The 14219-nt window shown below is 47.0% G+C and overlaps 1 protein-coding gene across 2 annotated transcripts; it reads left to right on the top strand.

Moving 5' to 3' along the window:
• Positions 1-146: 146 nt before the first annotated feature.
• Positions 147-12476, top strand: HNRNPUL2 (heterogeneous nuclear ribonucleoprotein U like 2). Of its 2 annotated transcripts, XM_004264225.4 has the most exons (14): positions 147-1106; positions 2998-3133; positions 3427-3503; positions 3694-3833; positions 4143-4233; positions 4321-4433; positions 4654-4917; positions 5091-5213; positions 5593-5721; positions 6420-6588; positions 7932-8132; positions 9197-9270; positions 9535-9642; positions 9761-12476. In XM_004264225.4, the coding sequence occupies exons 1-14, from the start codon at positions 566-568 to the stop codon at positions 9839-9841; spliced, it is 2247 nt and encodes a 748-aa protein (XP_004264273.1). In that variant the 5' UTR covers positions 147-565; the 3' UTR covers positions 9842-12476. The 2 variants fall into 2 exon arrangements, 1 of the variants encoding a protein (XP_004264273.1); XR_004479527.2 differs by lacking the exon at positions 9197-9270 and having other exon boundaries at positions 9761-9896.
• The last annotated feature ends 1743 nt before the right edge of the window (positions 12477-14219 follow it).

Raw genomic sequence — 14219 nt, forward strand, 5'->3', positions numbered from 1 at the left:
GTGTGATCGGGTCCGACGGAAGTAAGGGTGGTGACGGGGTGGGAGGGGCGTGTGGCGAGGGAGGTCCGGGCGGCTGCGCGGAGCCCCGGCTGGAAGTACGGAGTGACGGGTGCGCACACGCCTCGGTACTACGAGGCACTTGAGCTGAAGCCAGCCTTTCCCGTCTCCGGCTCCGGTGCGACTGCGCCGTGAAGCCGCTGGCGGCGATTGGCCCAGGGGGTGAGAGGGGGCGGGAGGTAAAGAGAGGGAAGTCCACCGTCCTCGGCGCGCGCCCACCCGCCCGCGGCAGGGGAACCAAGGGGGCTGGAGAGGAAGCAGCTCCCTGCTGCGTTGTTTTGGGCTCCGAGGGCCGAAAGGGGGAGGGAGGAAGGGCGAGAAACAAACACTACGTAGCGGAGGCTGCGTGCGGCCTTCTGCCTGCGTGCCTACGTGCGTGCGCTCGCTCGCGCGGGCTCAGTGCTGGCGCGTGAGGCGGAGGCGGGCGGCGGCGGCGCCTGCGCGGTCGGGCTCGGTCGACGGCTCTCAGGGGAGGAGGCGGCGGGAGGCGGAGGAGGCGGCGGCGGCGATGGAGGTGAAGCGGCTGAAAGTGACCGAGCTGCGGTCGGAGCTGCAGCGGCGCGGCCTGGACTCGCGCGGCCTCAAGGTGGATCTGGCGCAGCGGCTGCAGGAGGCGCTGGACGCCGAGATGCTCGAGGACGAGGCCGGCGGTGGCGGGGCCGGGCCCGGCGGGGCCTGCAAGGCGGAGCCTCGGCCTGTGGCCGCGTCGGGCGGCGGCCCGGGCGGGGACGAGGAGGAGGACGAAGAGGAGGAGGAGGAGGACGAGGAGGCGCTGCTTGAGGACGAAGACGAAGAGCCACCCCCTGCCGAGGCCTCGGGCCAGGCCGCACAGCCGCCGCCGGAGCCCCCGGAGGCGGCAGCCGTGGAGGCCGCGGCCGAGCCCGATGCTTCCGAGAAACCAGCGGAGGAGGCCACAGCCGAGTCAGGTGGGGTGAACGGTGGCGAAGAGCAGGGCACCGACAAGGGGGAGGAAGATGAGCCGGAGGATCGGAGCGGAGACGAGACGCCGGGATCCGAGGCGCCGGGTGACAAGGCCGCAGAGGAACAGGGTGAGGAGCTGGCAGCGGAGCGGGTGCGCCCCTGACCCAGCACCAAGCCCTGCATCGCGGGGTTCGATTCCCATCGCCATTCGGTGGGACTCCCCAGGGGAGGTGGCTTTCGTCCTCTACCCACCTTTTGGGGGGGTTTGACTACCTCTGGTGGCCCCACTCTCTGCAGGCGGGAGGTTCCTGCTTAACTCGGTTGCTTGGTGGTAGTGGATGGAAGTAAGCGATGTTGCTTGCGAACTGCTTATGAGCTACCTGTTGGAGCAGCCTTCCGCGGTGCTGGTTATCTTTTCCTAAACCGAGAATGCACTGAGGAATTGTTGATTACACGGACAGCCAGACCGACTGTTGGAGGCTTCGGCCCGACTGTTGACTTTTTCGCCATAAAATTAAGCAATAAGCTCAGTTCGTCAAAGTTCGCTCCATCGAAAGCTCAATATTAGAGTTTGAGCCACACCGAAAATCTGGAAATCTAACATTGCTCCTGCTTTAGCAGCAGCTCCTGCTTCAGCAGCCTGTGGTGTGAGGGTGTCAAGTTTAATCGTTAACTACGGAAGAAAAAATTTTAATCTACAGCATTTAGAACGTTAATCAACATTATTTGGCTAGGGGTTTAACCTTGCCTGAATTCTTACAATTAAATTTTAATCTTTCATCTGAGTAGATGGTTGGGCAAATTTGTATATTTGCTGTACACTTAGCTAGCTTTTTACATTTCGGGTCCTTGACTTCCTGAATTGAAATGGTTGGGCTGTTGGTGGGTCCATTGAGTAACCTTGTGGAAGAGACTGTATAGAGTTGCCCTAGGGAGTTAGTGACCTTTCTCTCTTTGAAGTAATTGGATGGTTGGAGCTGATCCATAACTGTCTTGTCAGAGTAGGGAGGAAAACTAGAGCTGCTTCCCATTCTTAATATGAAGTGGCTTGCTTTAGTTCCTTTTATAATACATTTTTTAGGCTGCTGCTTGGTATGATGGTATAATTGGAACCCGTTCTACAACAGTCACATGCAACTTGCAGATTGTTCTATGTTCTGGAACAAAAATCCCATTACATAACCTTTGACTTAACGTGTACCGCCAGATAGCAGATAAAAAAGGTTGAGGGATAAAGGACTTCTTTAAAGAAGTTATTATTAAAAACTTTAGTGTTACAAACCAAAAAAGTCCAAGGAAAAATTGTTTTTCTTCTCCTTTTGTGAAGAGTGTTGCGAAATATATAACAACACTTTTCTGCCCCAAATTATGTGCAGTAAAGATGCAGTATTATTTGTGGGTCTCTTGTGACTTAATGGTTTGCTCCTGCAAGTTTCAGTAAAAATCTGTGATAAAAATACAGCTCTGTATATACACCATAGTCCATTAGCTATGTAAGTAAAGCTGTGGATGGCTGTGCATTTCAAAGCTGGAAAGGCAAACCCTTAAAAAAAAAAAAATTGAGGCTTCAGTAACATGAACCTGTGGAAAAGTATTGGAAAACATATATTAAGTGTCCAGCTTAAATCCAAATCTGATAGTCAGGAATCGAAGTTAAGCTATGAAGTTTTTAAAAAACTCATGGGATGTTTCTTTTATGTCATATTGGTGGGAAAATCTGCAAGTTTGACCTGATTTAAGCAGATAAATTTAGAATGCAAAAATTGCCGAATTTTTAATCTACTGCTTGACTGTAATTAGCCCATAATGTCCCTTTTTTTAAAAAAAATAAAATAAAATCCCAGCCAATGACAGGAAGATGATCATCTTTGGAAATAAAACATTCTGTGAATGCCATGGGAAAAACCTGGCTCTTCTGACTAGACAGATATGCAGGTCCTCCTTTAGTTTCTGTTGGTTCTGAGCTTATTCTACACTCCAGTATGAAAACTGCTGATTTTCTTTCCCTCCTTTTTGTAGGAGATGACCAAGATAGTGAAAAGTCAAAACCGGCAGGCTCAGATGGTGAGCGGCGGGGGGTAAAGAGACAGCGGGATGAGAAGGATGAACATGGCCGAGCTTACTATGAATTCCGAGAGGAGGCTTACCACAGCCGGTGAGGGAAATAGTCCCTTTCATTGAAGGGAGTGTCTGCTCTGATTTTGGTATACCTGATGTTGATTGGAGAGTCTGGAAAGAGGGGTGGATTAAAAATGGAATAGGTTTTTACAGGCCTAAGTTTTAGATTAAATCTACCCTGAGAGCTCCTGTTGCCCTTTTCACATTTGTTGAAAGAAGCTGTCTGCTGGAAGTTTATATTTGCTGATAAACAGACCTGATGTCATGCAGACACCTCTCCAATTAGAGGACTTTGGTTACACTGTATTTGCTTTTCTCTCATATGTATAGTTCAAAGTCTCCACCACCCCCGGAAGAAGAGGCAAAAGATGAGGAAGAGGATCAGACTCTTGTGAACCTGGACACGTGTATGTATAAGGCAGACAGGTTGAGGTTTTAAACCAATCAAAAGTGATTTTGGAGATTAAAACTTCATGGCCTGCAGCTTTGAAAAGATTTAAACTTTGTATCCATTCTTGAGAACTGGGTATACTTGTGTTCTATTGGTGGCTTCAAGTGTTGGGCATTGGAGTAAACAGATCGCTTCTTTCTTAACAGATACCTCGGATCTCCATTTTCAAGTGAGCAAAGACCGCTATGGAGGGCAGCCGCTTTTCTCAGAGAAGTTCCCCACCCTTTGGTCCGGGGCAAGAAGTACTTATGGAGTGACAAAGGGGAAAGTCTGCTTTGAGGCCAAGGTAGTGTGTACAGCTCATTAGGACCGTTCATTTATTAAATTAGTCATTAGACTACTATGTAGTGGGCTCCAGTACATAGTAGTTTACTGCCCACCAGTATTTTATTAGTGCAGAAAAAGGCACCACGCTTGAATGACAACCGTAGCGCCAGTAACCGAGAAATTGACCCTCATGGCTTTGGTTTAAGTTTATTGACAGTTGTTTTTCTGACGTTGAGTTGTGATAGTTGTCGTTTTCGGTTTGTATCAAAATCTTGTCTAACTCAGACTTTGCTCGAGTATCTGAAAGTTCCTTTCCTGACTTGGCCAGGTAACCCAGAATCTCCCAATGAAAGAAGGCTGCACAGAGGTTTCTCTCCTTCGAGTTGGATGGTCTGTTGATTTTTCCCATCCACAGCTTGGTAAAGTTATTTTTAACATAATCATTTTAATGTTTGCTGCTCTGTGGGAGGTTTGTGTGTAGGTAACTAATTTGCTGATTATTCTAGGTGAGGATGAATTCTCGTATGGTTTCGATGGACGAGGACTCAAGGCAGAGAATGGGCAGTTTGAGGAATTTGGCCAGACTTTTGGGGAGAGTGATGTCATTGGCTGCTTTGCTGTAAGTGCTCCTGAAAGTTGTAGATTTGTAGCAAGGAGTAAATAGAGGGCACTAGGGATCAATTTGCTTCCCATCGACTGCTGTCTTTTCTGCCTTTGATGCATTGCTCACATAGTTGTTTAGTACAGCAGTTGGAGTAGAGAAAAAAAGATTAAATTATAAGATTAATCAACCTCAAGCTCTGTGTGCCCATAAATGCTCTTGTCTTTCGTCGTTGTAGAATTTTGAGGCTGAAGAAGTAGAACTTTCCTTTTCCAAGAATGGAGAAGACCTTGGCGTGGCATTCCGTATCAACAAGGAATCCCTGGCTGACCGGGCCCTCCTACCCCATGTCCTCTGCAAAAATTGTGTTGTAGAATTAAATTTTGGTCAGAAGGAGGAGCCCTTCTTCCCACCGCCAGAAGAGTTTGTGTTCATCCATGCCGTGCCTGTGGAGGAGCGCGTGCGCACTGCGGTCCCTCCCAAGACCATAGAGGAGTGTGAGGTATGCTGGAGAGTGTGCAGAACCTTGGTGCTCATGCTTGGAATGGTGGGTGGGTCGCTTTTCTTCTGAAAACTTTACCCAGCTGGGGGAAGGGGAGGATGTTCTTAAATTGGGCTTTGTAAACATGACCCTCACTTATTTTTTATAGCATTCCTGGTTCTGTTTACTTGCAGGTGATTCTGATGGTGGGACTGCCTGGATCTGGAAAGACCCAGTGGGCACTGAAATACGCAAAAGAAAACCCTGAGAAAAGATACAATGTCCTGGGAGCTGAGACTGTGCTCAATCAAATGAGGGTGAGTTGCTGGGAGGGGTTAGTCAGCTGTGATGTTAGCTCTTGAGGTACCAAGAAATTGATATAATCTTTTCCCAGTGGAGTTGGTCTTTCAGGTGTCTGAGAACAAGGGCCCCACAAATAAAGAAATGCGTTCTCAGTATGTGTTTATGGTAGATTTTTTTCTTTTCCTTTGCTGTGTTGTCAAATGTGAAAGCTGGTAAAGTCTGGAGTTTATCCAGATTGAGACTGGAAATGAGTTCTGTAGGAAATGGACAACATTCACAGCACTGAGCAATGTCAGTGAACTGATGTGGTGGTGGTGTGGCATTTACCAGTGATTCTTGGGCTTTAACTTAGTGTGTAACTCCTTGTGTTTCTCTTCTTCTCAAACTCATTAGATGAAGGGGCTCGAGGAGCCACAGATGGACCCCAAAAGCCGAGACCTTTTAGTTCAGCAAGCCTCCCAGTGCCTTAGTAAGCTGGTCCAGATTGCTTCCCGGACAAAGAGGAACTTCATTCTTGATCAGGTATTGTTCAAACATTCAAAAGAAACCTAATTTAACAATAGGTCCAAAGATAAAAGATTTGGTATCCATTTAATCTGATAAAATTGCTCAGGGACTTTGCTGGTGGTTCAGTGGGTAAGACTCCGTGCTCCCAATGCAGGGGGCCTGGGTTCAATCCCTAGTCAGGGAACTAGATCCCGCGTGCATGCTGCAACTAAGACCCGGCACAGCCAAAATAAATACTATTTTTTTAAATCCCTTTAAAAAAAAATTGCTCAGAGTCAAAATAGGGTGCATATATAGAGAAAGACTGAATTAAGTAACAGAATCAGGTTACCTGATTATGACTAAGTGGTTGTGTTACGGTTGTAATGTGTTTTGAGCTCAGAGATACAACTCTTAGTGTTTTTACCAGAGAGTGTATGGACCCAGACTGTAAAACACATTCTAGAGGCAATGGAAAGAGCGTTGGAGCTTTGGATTCATGGCTCCACCACTTACTAGGTTTGTGACCTTGGACAAGTCTTGGCCTCTCTGAGTCTCAATTTTCATGTTGTGTAAAACAGGATAACATCATGTAGCTTTTGAAGAATTCAAAGAGATTGTGTAAATAAGACCCCTAATCTAGTGCCTCACTTGTGAAAGATGCTCAGTAATTGTTGGTTGAATTAGTGTTTAATTTTTATTCCTAAAACGTCTATTACTCCTCTTGTTCCTAGTGTAACGTGTACAACTCTGGCCAACGGCGGAAGCTATTGCTGTTTAAGACTTTCTCTCGGAAAGTGGTGGTGGTCGTCCCTAATGAGGAGGACTGGAAGAAGAGGCTGGAGCTAAGGAAGGAAGTGGAGGGAGATGATGTGCCTGAGTCTATAATGCTGGAGATGAAAGGTGGGCTAAACTCTACAAGTTAGGGGTCCTGTCCTTGGTCCATGCACACCTCACTGGAGCCTCTTAGCACCTGGAGGATTCTCCACATGTAAAGTGTAAATCTGTGGAATAAATTAATGGGTGTGATCACTTGAAGATTAATGAATGAGCAGAGTGAATGGTGAAGCAATAACTCCTTGATTCATTCTGATAAAATACAAAAAGAGAAATGGTGATAGATCACAGGATGATAGCCTTAAGGCAGAGGCTTCAACGAGTCAGTTATTCATTTAGTAAGTACTTAAAGTGTCTACTATTTGTCCAGTACTGTTCTAGACATAGGGAAAGAATGAATGAAATGAAGCTCTGCCTTCACCGAATTTATCTTCTAGAGATGGGCCATGCTTGTGGTTCAAATTAAAATGGTAGTGGTTGGAGTGAATGATCTCATCAGTATATTTTGATTTCTAGTATCACATTAGGCCTGTTTTTTATTTTTGTTGTTTGTTTGTTTTGGTTTTTGATACGCGTGGTACAAAGCCTTACAGCAAGGTTCCCTAGAAGGCAAAATTAACTATCTTGATTGATCTAGTTTTGTGCTGTTCACCTCAGAGTTTGGTTTTTCCCCTTGCTGCCTTCAGCGCCTGACATCCCACCTGAGCTGTCAACTACTGGCTCTTTGAATTCTGATAATGCCCAGGCATGGGAGCTGGTTACACATTTAAGAGCTGGATTCTCCAAGTTTACTTAGAATGAACTAGGCCAGTCCATACCGGTACTCAAGCACTTGGAGGAACTTAGTTCAGTTTTATAAAACGGAGGGCTAACTGGATTCATCTCAGAATCAGGAGAGCCTCATTGAACTGAATTCTGCGGGGACTCAGCCTCTGAACTTGATGTCTAGAGACTGGCAAGTGTGCTGGCCCATCATACACAGGTGGTTTTAATGAGGACCCCGTACTCTTGTTAACTGTTTTTCTTGTATAGATGAGTAAGTGCCTTTAGGCTGGGGTCAGTTTCTTCTTGAGTCTCTTTAAAAGTGTATTTCTTATCTAACCAACACCAAAAGTTTCTCAGTTACTTTTAGCCTCTGGCTGCCTGCTTCTGTCCTGATAAGAAACCTTAACCCAGTTCACTCTTAATTTATTATGGATCACTTGAGAACTTGTAAATCTACAGTTTGCAGATAGCCCTTTGCCTGGGGCTGTTACAGTTTAGGGAAAACCCATAGAGTGAACCCAGCACACTTCTGTGCATTAGTACATGAGGCTTAGAAAATCCTATTCTTGTAGTGGGGTTTTCATCATGAGATCTTACCCGTCTACGTACTTGGAGGCCCACAAGCTTCTCTCTTACTCTTACAGCCAACTTCTCTCTGCCTGAAAAATGCGACTATATGGATGAGGTGACATACGGGGAGCTGGAGAAGGAGGAAGCTCAGCCCATTGTCACTAAGTACAGGGAGGAGGCAAGGAAGCTGCTGCCGCCCTCCGAGAAGCGGACAAACCGCCGAAACAATCGAAACAAGCGAAACCGGCAGAACCGAAGCAGAGGCCAAGGCTACGGTGAGTCCTGGGGACCTGCCAGCCCGAGCCTCAAGTCTGTTCTCTGTGCTGAGTGCAGCAGGACCCACAAGGAAAGGGCAGGCAAACCAAGTCAGGTCACCAACAATAAGGAAGCCCCTTCTTACGGAGCTTATTTCTTCCTGTGATCTTTACTCCCAGCTTCTTGTGCTTTTTCCATAATCCTTCAACAAAAGGTAGTTATTTTTCAACAAAAATATTTGTTTCCTTGAAAAGCAATGCTTGAGCCTGTTCATTTATCTAGTTTTCATTTTTACATGTGGACTCCCCATTCACTATTGTAGTTTATTTGAAGGATTTGTGCAGTGAAATCAGATTCTTATCTTTTTCCTTGCTACTTTGTCTATTGGATCAACCCAACTGTATAGAGCAGAAAGTGAATGCATTATTCAGTAATCTGGGGGGGGGGGTTAGACAGTAAGTTAGCTTATTAGTGGAATTAATTTCCCTCCTGAATGTCTAGTTTGTCAGTTAACACCCCCCGCCACAGTGTGCATTCACTGTGCATTAAAAATGTGTGTGTGTGTGTGTGTGTGTGTGTGTGTGTAATTATAAGTGTAAGTCAACAAACTTTTTGAGTGCCTGCTCTGTGCTGGGCAGTGGGAATACCAACAGTTCCTACCCTGGAAGAGCTTATCATTTAGACTTTGTTCATTTGTATAAAATGATGGGTCTGGGTTATATGATATCCAGGATCCCTTCCAGGGCTGAAAGTCTGTGGCTCTACGAATGGCAGTTTTTACTCATGTTTCTAACTCTGCCATGTATCCTTTTGGCATCTTAAATGTTTTGCAGGAATTGGGGAGCTTCAAAAGGTGAAACCAAGGTGGCTTGGTTTTCTTGTGTCTCTATTCCTCTGCCCTCCCCCACCTCAGACTTTTTAAAAGATCCTGGCTGGTGCTTTAATTAACATTGTGTGAGCCTGGCAGAAGCAGGCCTCCTATTCCCCCAGAATTGCCTTTGGCTCCGACTTTTTGATTTCCACTCAGATGTGGAGCCAGGACCCCATGCCAGCTGTCTGAGCGCGCTCTCCATTTCTCTTCCAGTGGGCGGGCAGCGCCGAGGCTACGACAACCGGGCCTACGGGCAGCAGTACTGGGGGCAGTCTGGAAACAGAGGGGTGAGTGCAGCTCTCCTTCTGCTCCTCCCTCTGGGCCGTGATAGCCATTCCTATTGGCTTGGGGGAGCAGAGTGGTTTGGGCTGTTTTCTCAGGGCTTAGGGTTTTGCCCATTTAATTTGTTCCTCTGGAAGACTTTATCCTGGGAAGGTTAAGCTTGTTTATAATATCAAGTGAAGATGTGTCTCATTTAAGACGGGGGATAGCAGTGGCTTGTGATGCTGAAAGCCCATACATCTTCGCTCTTTCTCCTTCTCCTTTCTCAGGGTTACCGTAACTTCTACGATCGATACAGGGGAGACTACGATCGGTTCTATGGGCGAGATTATGAGTACAACAGATACAGAGACTATTACAGACAATACAGTCGGGATGTAAGTATCATCTGGGGATAGAGAGATGAAGGGGGGCAGGGCCAAAGGGATGAGTGTCGTGCCTCTCCATCCTTAGCCAGCTGTGGCTCCAGGTGATGGAGTTTCCCCTTTCTTCTAGTGGCAGAATTACTACTACCACCATCCCCAGGACAGAGACCGATACTACAGGAACTACTACGGTTACCAAGGGTATCGGTGAAGCCCCTGCCATTGTCGCCTGTCAGCCATGAAGCTGAATCTCTGGGGGTGCCAAGCACCCCCCAAAACACAACCAAGGAAAACAGGGGCTGCCGGGGTGGGGCTGAGCTGCCGGGGAGGGGCGGTGGGGGGAGGGTGCGCAAGCGGGGGGGGAGGGGGTGGAAACAAACAACAAAACTGTACATTTTTTTTTAAAGTTTGTTGAAAAGAATATTGTCTTATTCTATAAAACATTTCAAACCTAGTTAGATATTTGTAATCAAAAAACCATTTGCTCAGAAAGCAGCACTTAGGGCTGCCTGTCCTGTACCCTGCAGTCAGACAGGAAAAGAACTGAAAATGTCACCCTTCTGACATTCTGAGGCAGCTGGACTGGCAGCCGAGTAAGGGAGAGTGATGTCGAGGTAGTGCGGAGCGGGTGGGGAGGCGTGTGAGGGCACTCTCCATACAGGCAGGAGCGGGGACAGAGGGAGAGCTTGTGACTGGGGCAGTGAAAATAAACGATCAGCTCTTATCAATCACTTGCACCAACTAACCGTTTGTATTTTCTTTACCGACCTTTCCCTCTTGGGATATCTGGTCTGGTGGGCTGGGAGGCCATAGTGTCCCTGTCTCCACGTTCCTGTGCCTTTGTGCTGTTTGGCTGAGGCATGGAGACCACCAGTTGGGCGGTTCTGTTATAGGATCCCCACGCCAAGGAGGCGTGGGGACTGTTCCTGATTGCAGAGCAGAATAGCTTGCAGCCTCTCTGTGTCTGTTAATGGATTTCCGTAAAATCCGGGGGAAGAGTTGGGGTTGCAGCCCTCAGCCTGAAGACTGTGATTTGCCAGTCTCTACTCTCTGTCTTCCAAGGTTGAGACAGGTGGGAAGTCTCTGAAATCATCTCTGTTAGAGAATCTGTCCTCTTATAGTTCAAGAGAAGGAACGTTTCTCAGGGTTTCAGCTCACACAGAAACGAAGCAGGATTCATTTCACTGCAGCAGGATATGTATATAGGTGAATCCTGTGGTGTGGGCTACCAGGCCCAGGCGCTGAGAATAGCAGCTATTTTCTACAGTGTGGAGGGCCGGGGCCCTGCTGGCTTTTTTGATACACAGATAGAGAGTGAATAGAAAAGGGGAGGGTGGGGGGTGGGAGGCAGCTCCGTGGGGCTGCTGGAACTTGGGAAGAGCATGAATGTGAGCGTGTGCAGCGTGTGCATGAAAGAGAGCACCCCTTCCCGACTTGTTGAAACAGGATTCCTCCTGGGGTGCCTTCCCTGTGTGTCCCAGAGAGGCCTCTAGCCAAGAGACTTCAGTCGGGAGAGTTACTGTTTTGTAACTTTACCAGCACCCTCCCAGTTCTTGACAGACAGCTTCAGGTTGTGGGTTCAAGAATACAGGTGGATTATGGGAATGCTCTTTCAATACTGAGCTTCAGTTTTCATTCACCTTCCTGCTCAGCATTGTGTCAGCCAAGAGCTTACTCAGCGAACACCACACATTGCTGCACTTCCTGGCAAGGGGAGCCCTGGGTTGTGCTACTAGAAGGTACTTCACTTCCATTTCCTTACCTGGGCAGTCCTCTGTTGAAAATTTTGTGCTGAGATTTGACCTCTCTCCCCCTCTCCCACGGTTACTGCCGTGCCCAGGAGGGTGCGCAGGCCCTCGTCCTGGCCCTCTAGTCGCCCTTCTGCTCCACAAGGACCTCTGACCCGGAGGCTGGAATGGGGGCTGGTAGGCAATACGTTTGCTTGCTCAAAATGATGTCCTTTCTCTGGGCACCTGCTTTTTCTGTGGTGCCGTCAAATGGATTTGTGTGTGGCAGTGGGTGAAGTGATTGCATGAATTTTTCTGTAACCCACTAACTTTTTATTATCATTAAGGGGAGTTTTTGAGAAAGTTTTGCTCATAGTGTCAGGGAGGTAAAAAGGAGGAGGTAGAAACTGGAGCCCAAAGAGATTCCCTTAGGGCAAGATTATAACAGAAAATTGACTCTGAGGCAGAAGCTGCCACCCCTATTCAAACGTTTAGTTCTCCAGCAAATAGCATCTTTTTATAGTCTACAACACAGTTCGGGGATGCTAGGCCCTCAGGACCAGGGGGACAAAGCTTAAGCCGCTTTGGGTTTTTTTGGGGGGAGGGGAGGTACTTGCTGTTAATTTTTGACACTAGAAAGTCATTTTTTTTTTTAAAAAAAGCTTTTTCTAGGTGGGTGGAGAGTGAAACTGCCACGTCCTTGTCGGTTTAGTCCAAGAGATCACTCGCAACAACAGTAGATGTCTGGGTTTTGTTTCTGTCTTTTTTTATTATGAAAAAACAATGTTAAGGGGGAAAATGTGGATTAACAGGCGGGATCCCTACCCTTGTTTTCCTTAGAAGACTTGTTTAGTGTTTTATCAGACGTCTGTTGTAGTTGTAGACGGAAAAGCTTGTGAGAAAAACAAACACCACATGGAGCCTGTAAATGTTATTGCACAACCTGTAAAGCATTCTTGGAAGTGGCCAGTAAAAAAGGGTTTTACCATTTAAAAAAAATGTAACTGTGTCATTGTTTACATCTGTAACTTTTTCCTCCCCTGTTCTCATTACAACATTATGGCAAAAATGTAGGCACGGTAGCTTCCAGTTTTAGAATAAATAACCATTTGGATTGAATTCACCCTCTCTCCTGTCGCTGCACTGACTGGGTAGAGTGTGTCATTGGGGGCTTTATTTCTGATGCTGCTCCTCAAGTTGTACTGGGTTCCAACCAAGGTTGGCTTTCCTCTTTCATGGCTTTTCTCCCTTCCTATTCTGCCATGCTTTCACTTGGGAACCAGCCATACCTTCACTCGGGGTCACTCGGGGTTTGTTGGCTTACTTAAGTGCTTGCTTGAGCCGTTGGAGTAGAAGAAAATAAATGATAACCATGACCTCTGTGTATTTGGCCTATACTAAAACCAGTTGGATGCTTGAAGTTAAATGTAGGGTTCCATTTAGGAGCCAGATTAAGTTTATTCGTAATTACCACATAAGAGGAAAAGCCTACTTATTCAACAGAAGATGTTTGATGGGGATTCTTTCCTAGTGACTACGTAGAATGAGAAGGTAACTTTGACAAAAGCACTACTGCATTACTAGCACCGAACGGATATTGATTGTAACTTCTGATAAATGGTCAAGGACTTATTAAGGCTGGGCTCCCACAGGCTTATGACATCTAGTGTTTTGAAGTAGTGGTGACCCAGGTATAGTTACTGCTCTAACTCCTCCCACTGTACATGATAGAGATTCCCACCCCAGGGGCTTACAGCTTTGGGCCCAAAGGCTATCCTTGATTTCAGTGTCTGCCCATTCTCTAGGGTATTTAAAGTTACTCAGTGTTACAGCTAATAATTTAAAATGGTTATTTATAGCTCATGCCTTGTCTCTAGTAACCTCTAGACACCCCCCTTTGCCCCCAGCAAGGGCTGCAGCCATTCACCCCTAATCTGATGAGTATGAAAATTGAATGTGTAGAAAAACTGAGCAGAGGTTGCTTTTTTTTTTTTTTAAAATAACCTAATATCAAGATTACATTTATTGAGCACTTCTGACTTCTTACCAAGTCTGAGCTGATGTGGGCATTTTCACTTACCCCTCTGGAATTTGCCCAACACTGTAATACCTTAGGAAAAGAGAAAGATTCTTTTAGTGCTTTCTATGCCCTGCTTGCCATTTAAGCATGTATAGTACAATCGTTGGATATCTGAATGCCTGTCATATGCCAGACACTGACAGGATGCAGGGATTAAACAGACTTGATCCTTAGAGGAGTCAACGGGCACTAAGAACTAAGCAGGCTCCTGAACAGAATGGGGGTAGGTCCCCACTTCAGGAGGGCAGCCAGGTTACTTTCCTTGGTTTCTTCCTCTCCAGGATGAGGGAATTAAATATCTCCAGGGCCTATTAGGGCTCAGGAATTCATCAACAGCGGGGAAGCTGCTATTCCTGAAGGTGCCTCAAGTTCACTGAGTACTCCTGGAGCCTGTGGAGACGTCCATAGGAAACTTAAGTTCAGTTCCTGCTAGAACCCCCTTTATTCCTTTGGTTTCCTCTTTGTCCCCCTCCCCTGCTGTCTTCCTGTGTGAAGGTGTGGGGAAGCTGGGGGCGATGTGCTGTCTCTAATATAGGTCACCCCCTTCTGCAAGGCAGCCTCCGGCAGCCGACCCTACCCGCAAGTGTATCCCAGGACAAAGCATGACCCAGGCTTGCCCCGGGAAGCATGTGTCACTGGGTAGGGGGTGGGGAATCTTGACAACCCATGAGGAGCAGACCTCCTGAGACTTACTTTCTCTGCCTTGGCCCTGGTCCCACCTCCGTATGTGTCTTTCTTTCCCTTGGAAGGTAACGGCTTCTGGAAAGGTATGCTGGGGCTTT

Source organism: Orcinus orca, chromosome 8 (assembly GCF_937001465.1).
Source record: "Orcinus orca chromosome 8, mOrcOrc1.1, whole genome shotgun sequence".
NCBI lineage: Eukaryota > Metazoa > Chordata > Mammalia > Artiodactyla > Delphinidae > Orcinus > Orcinus orca.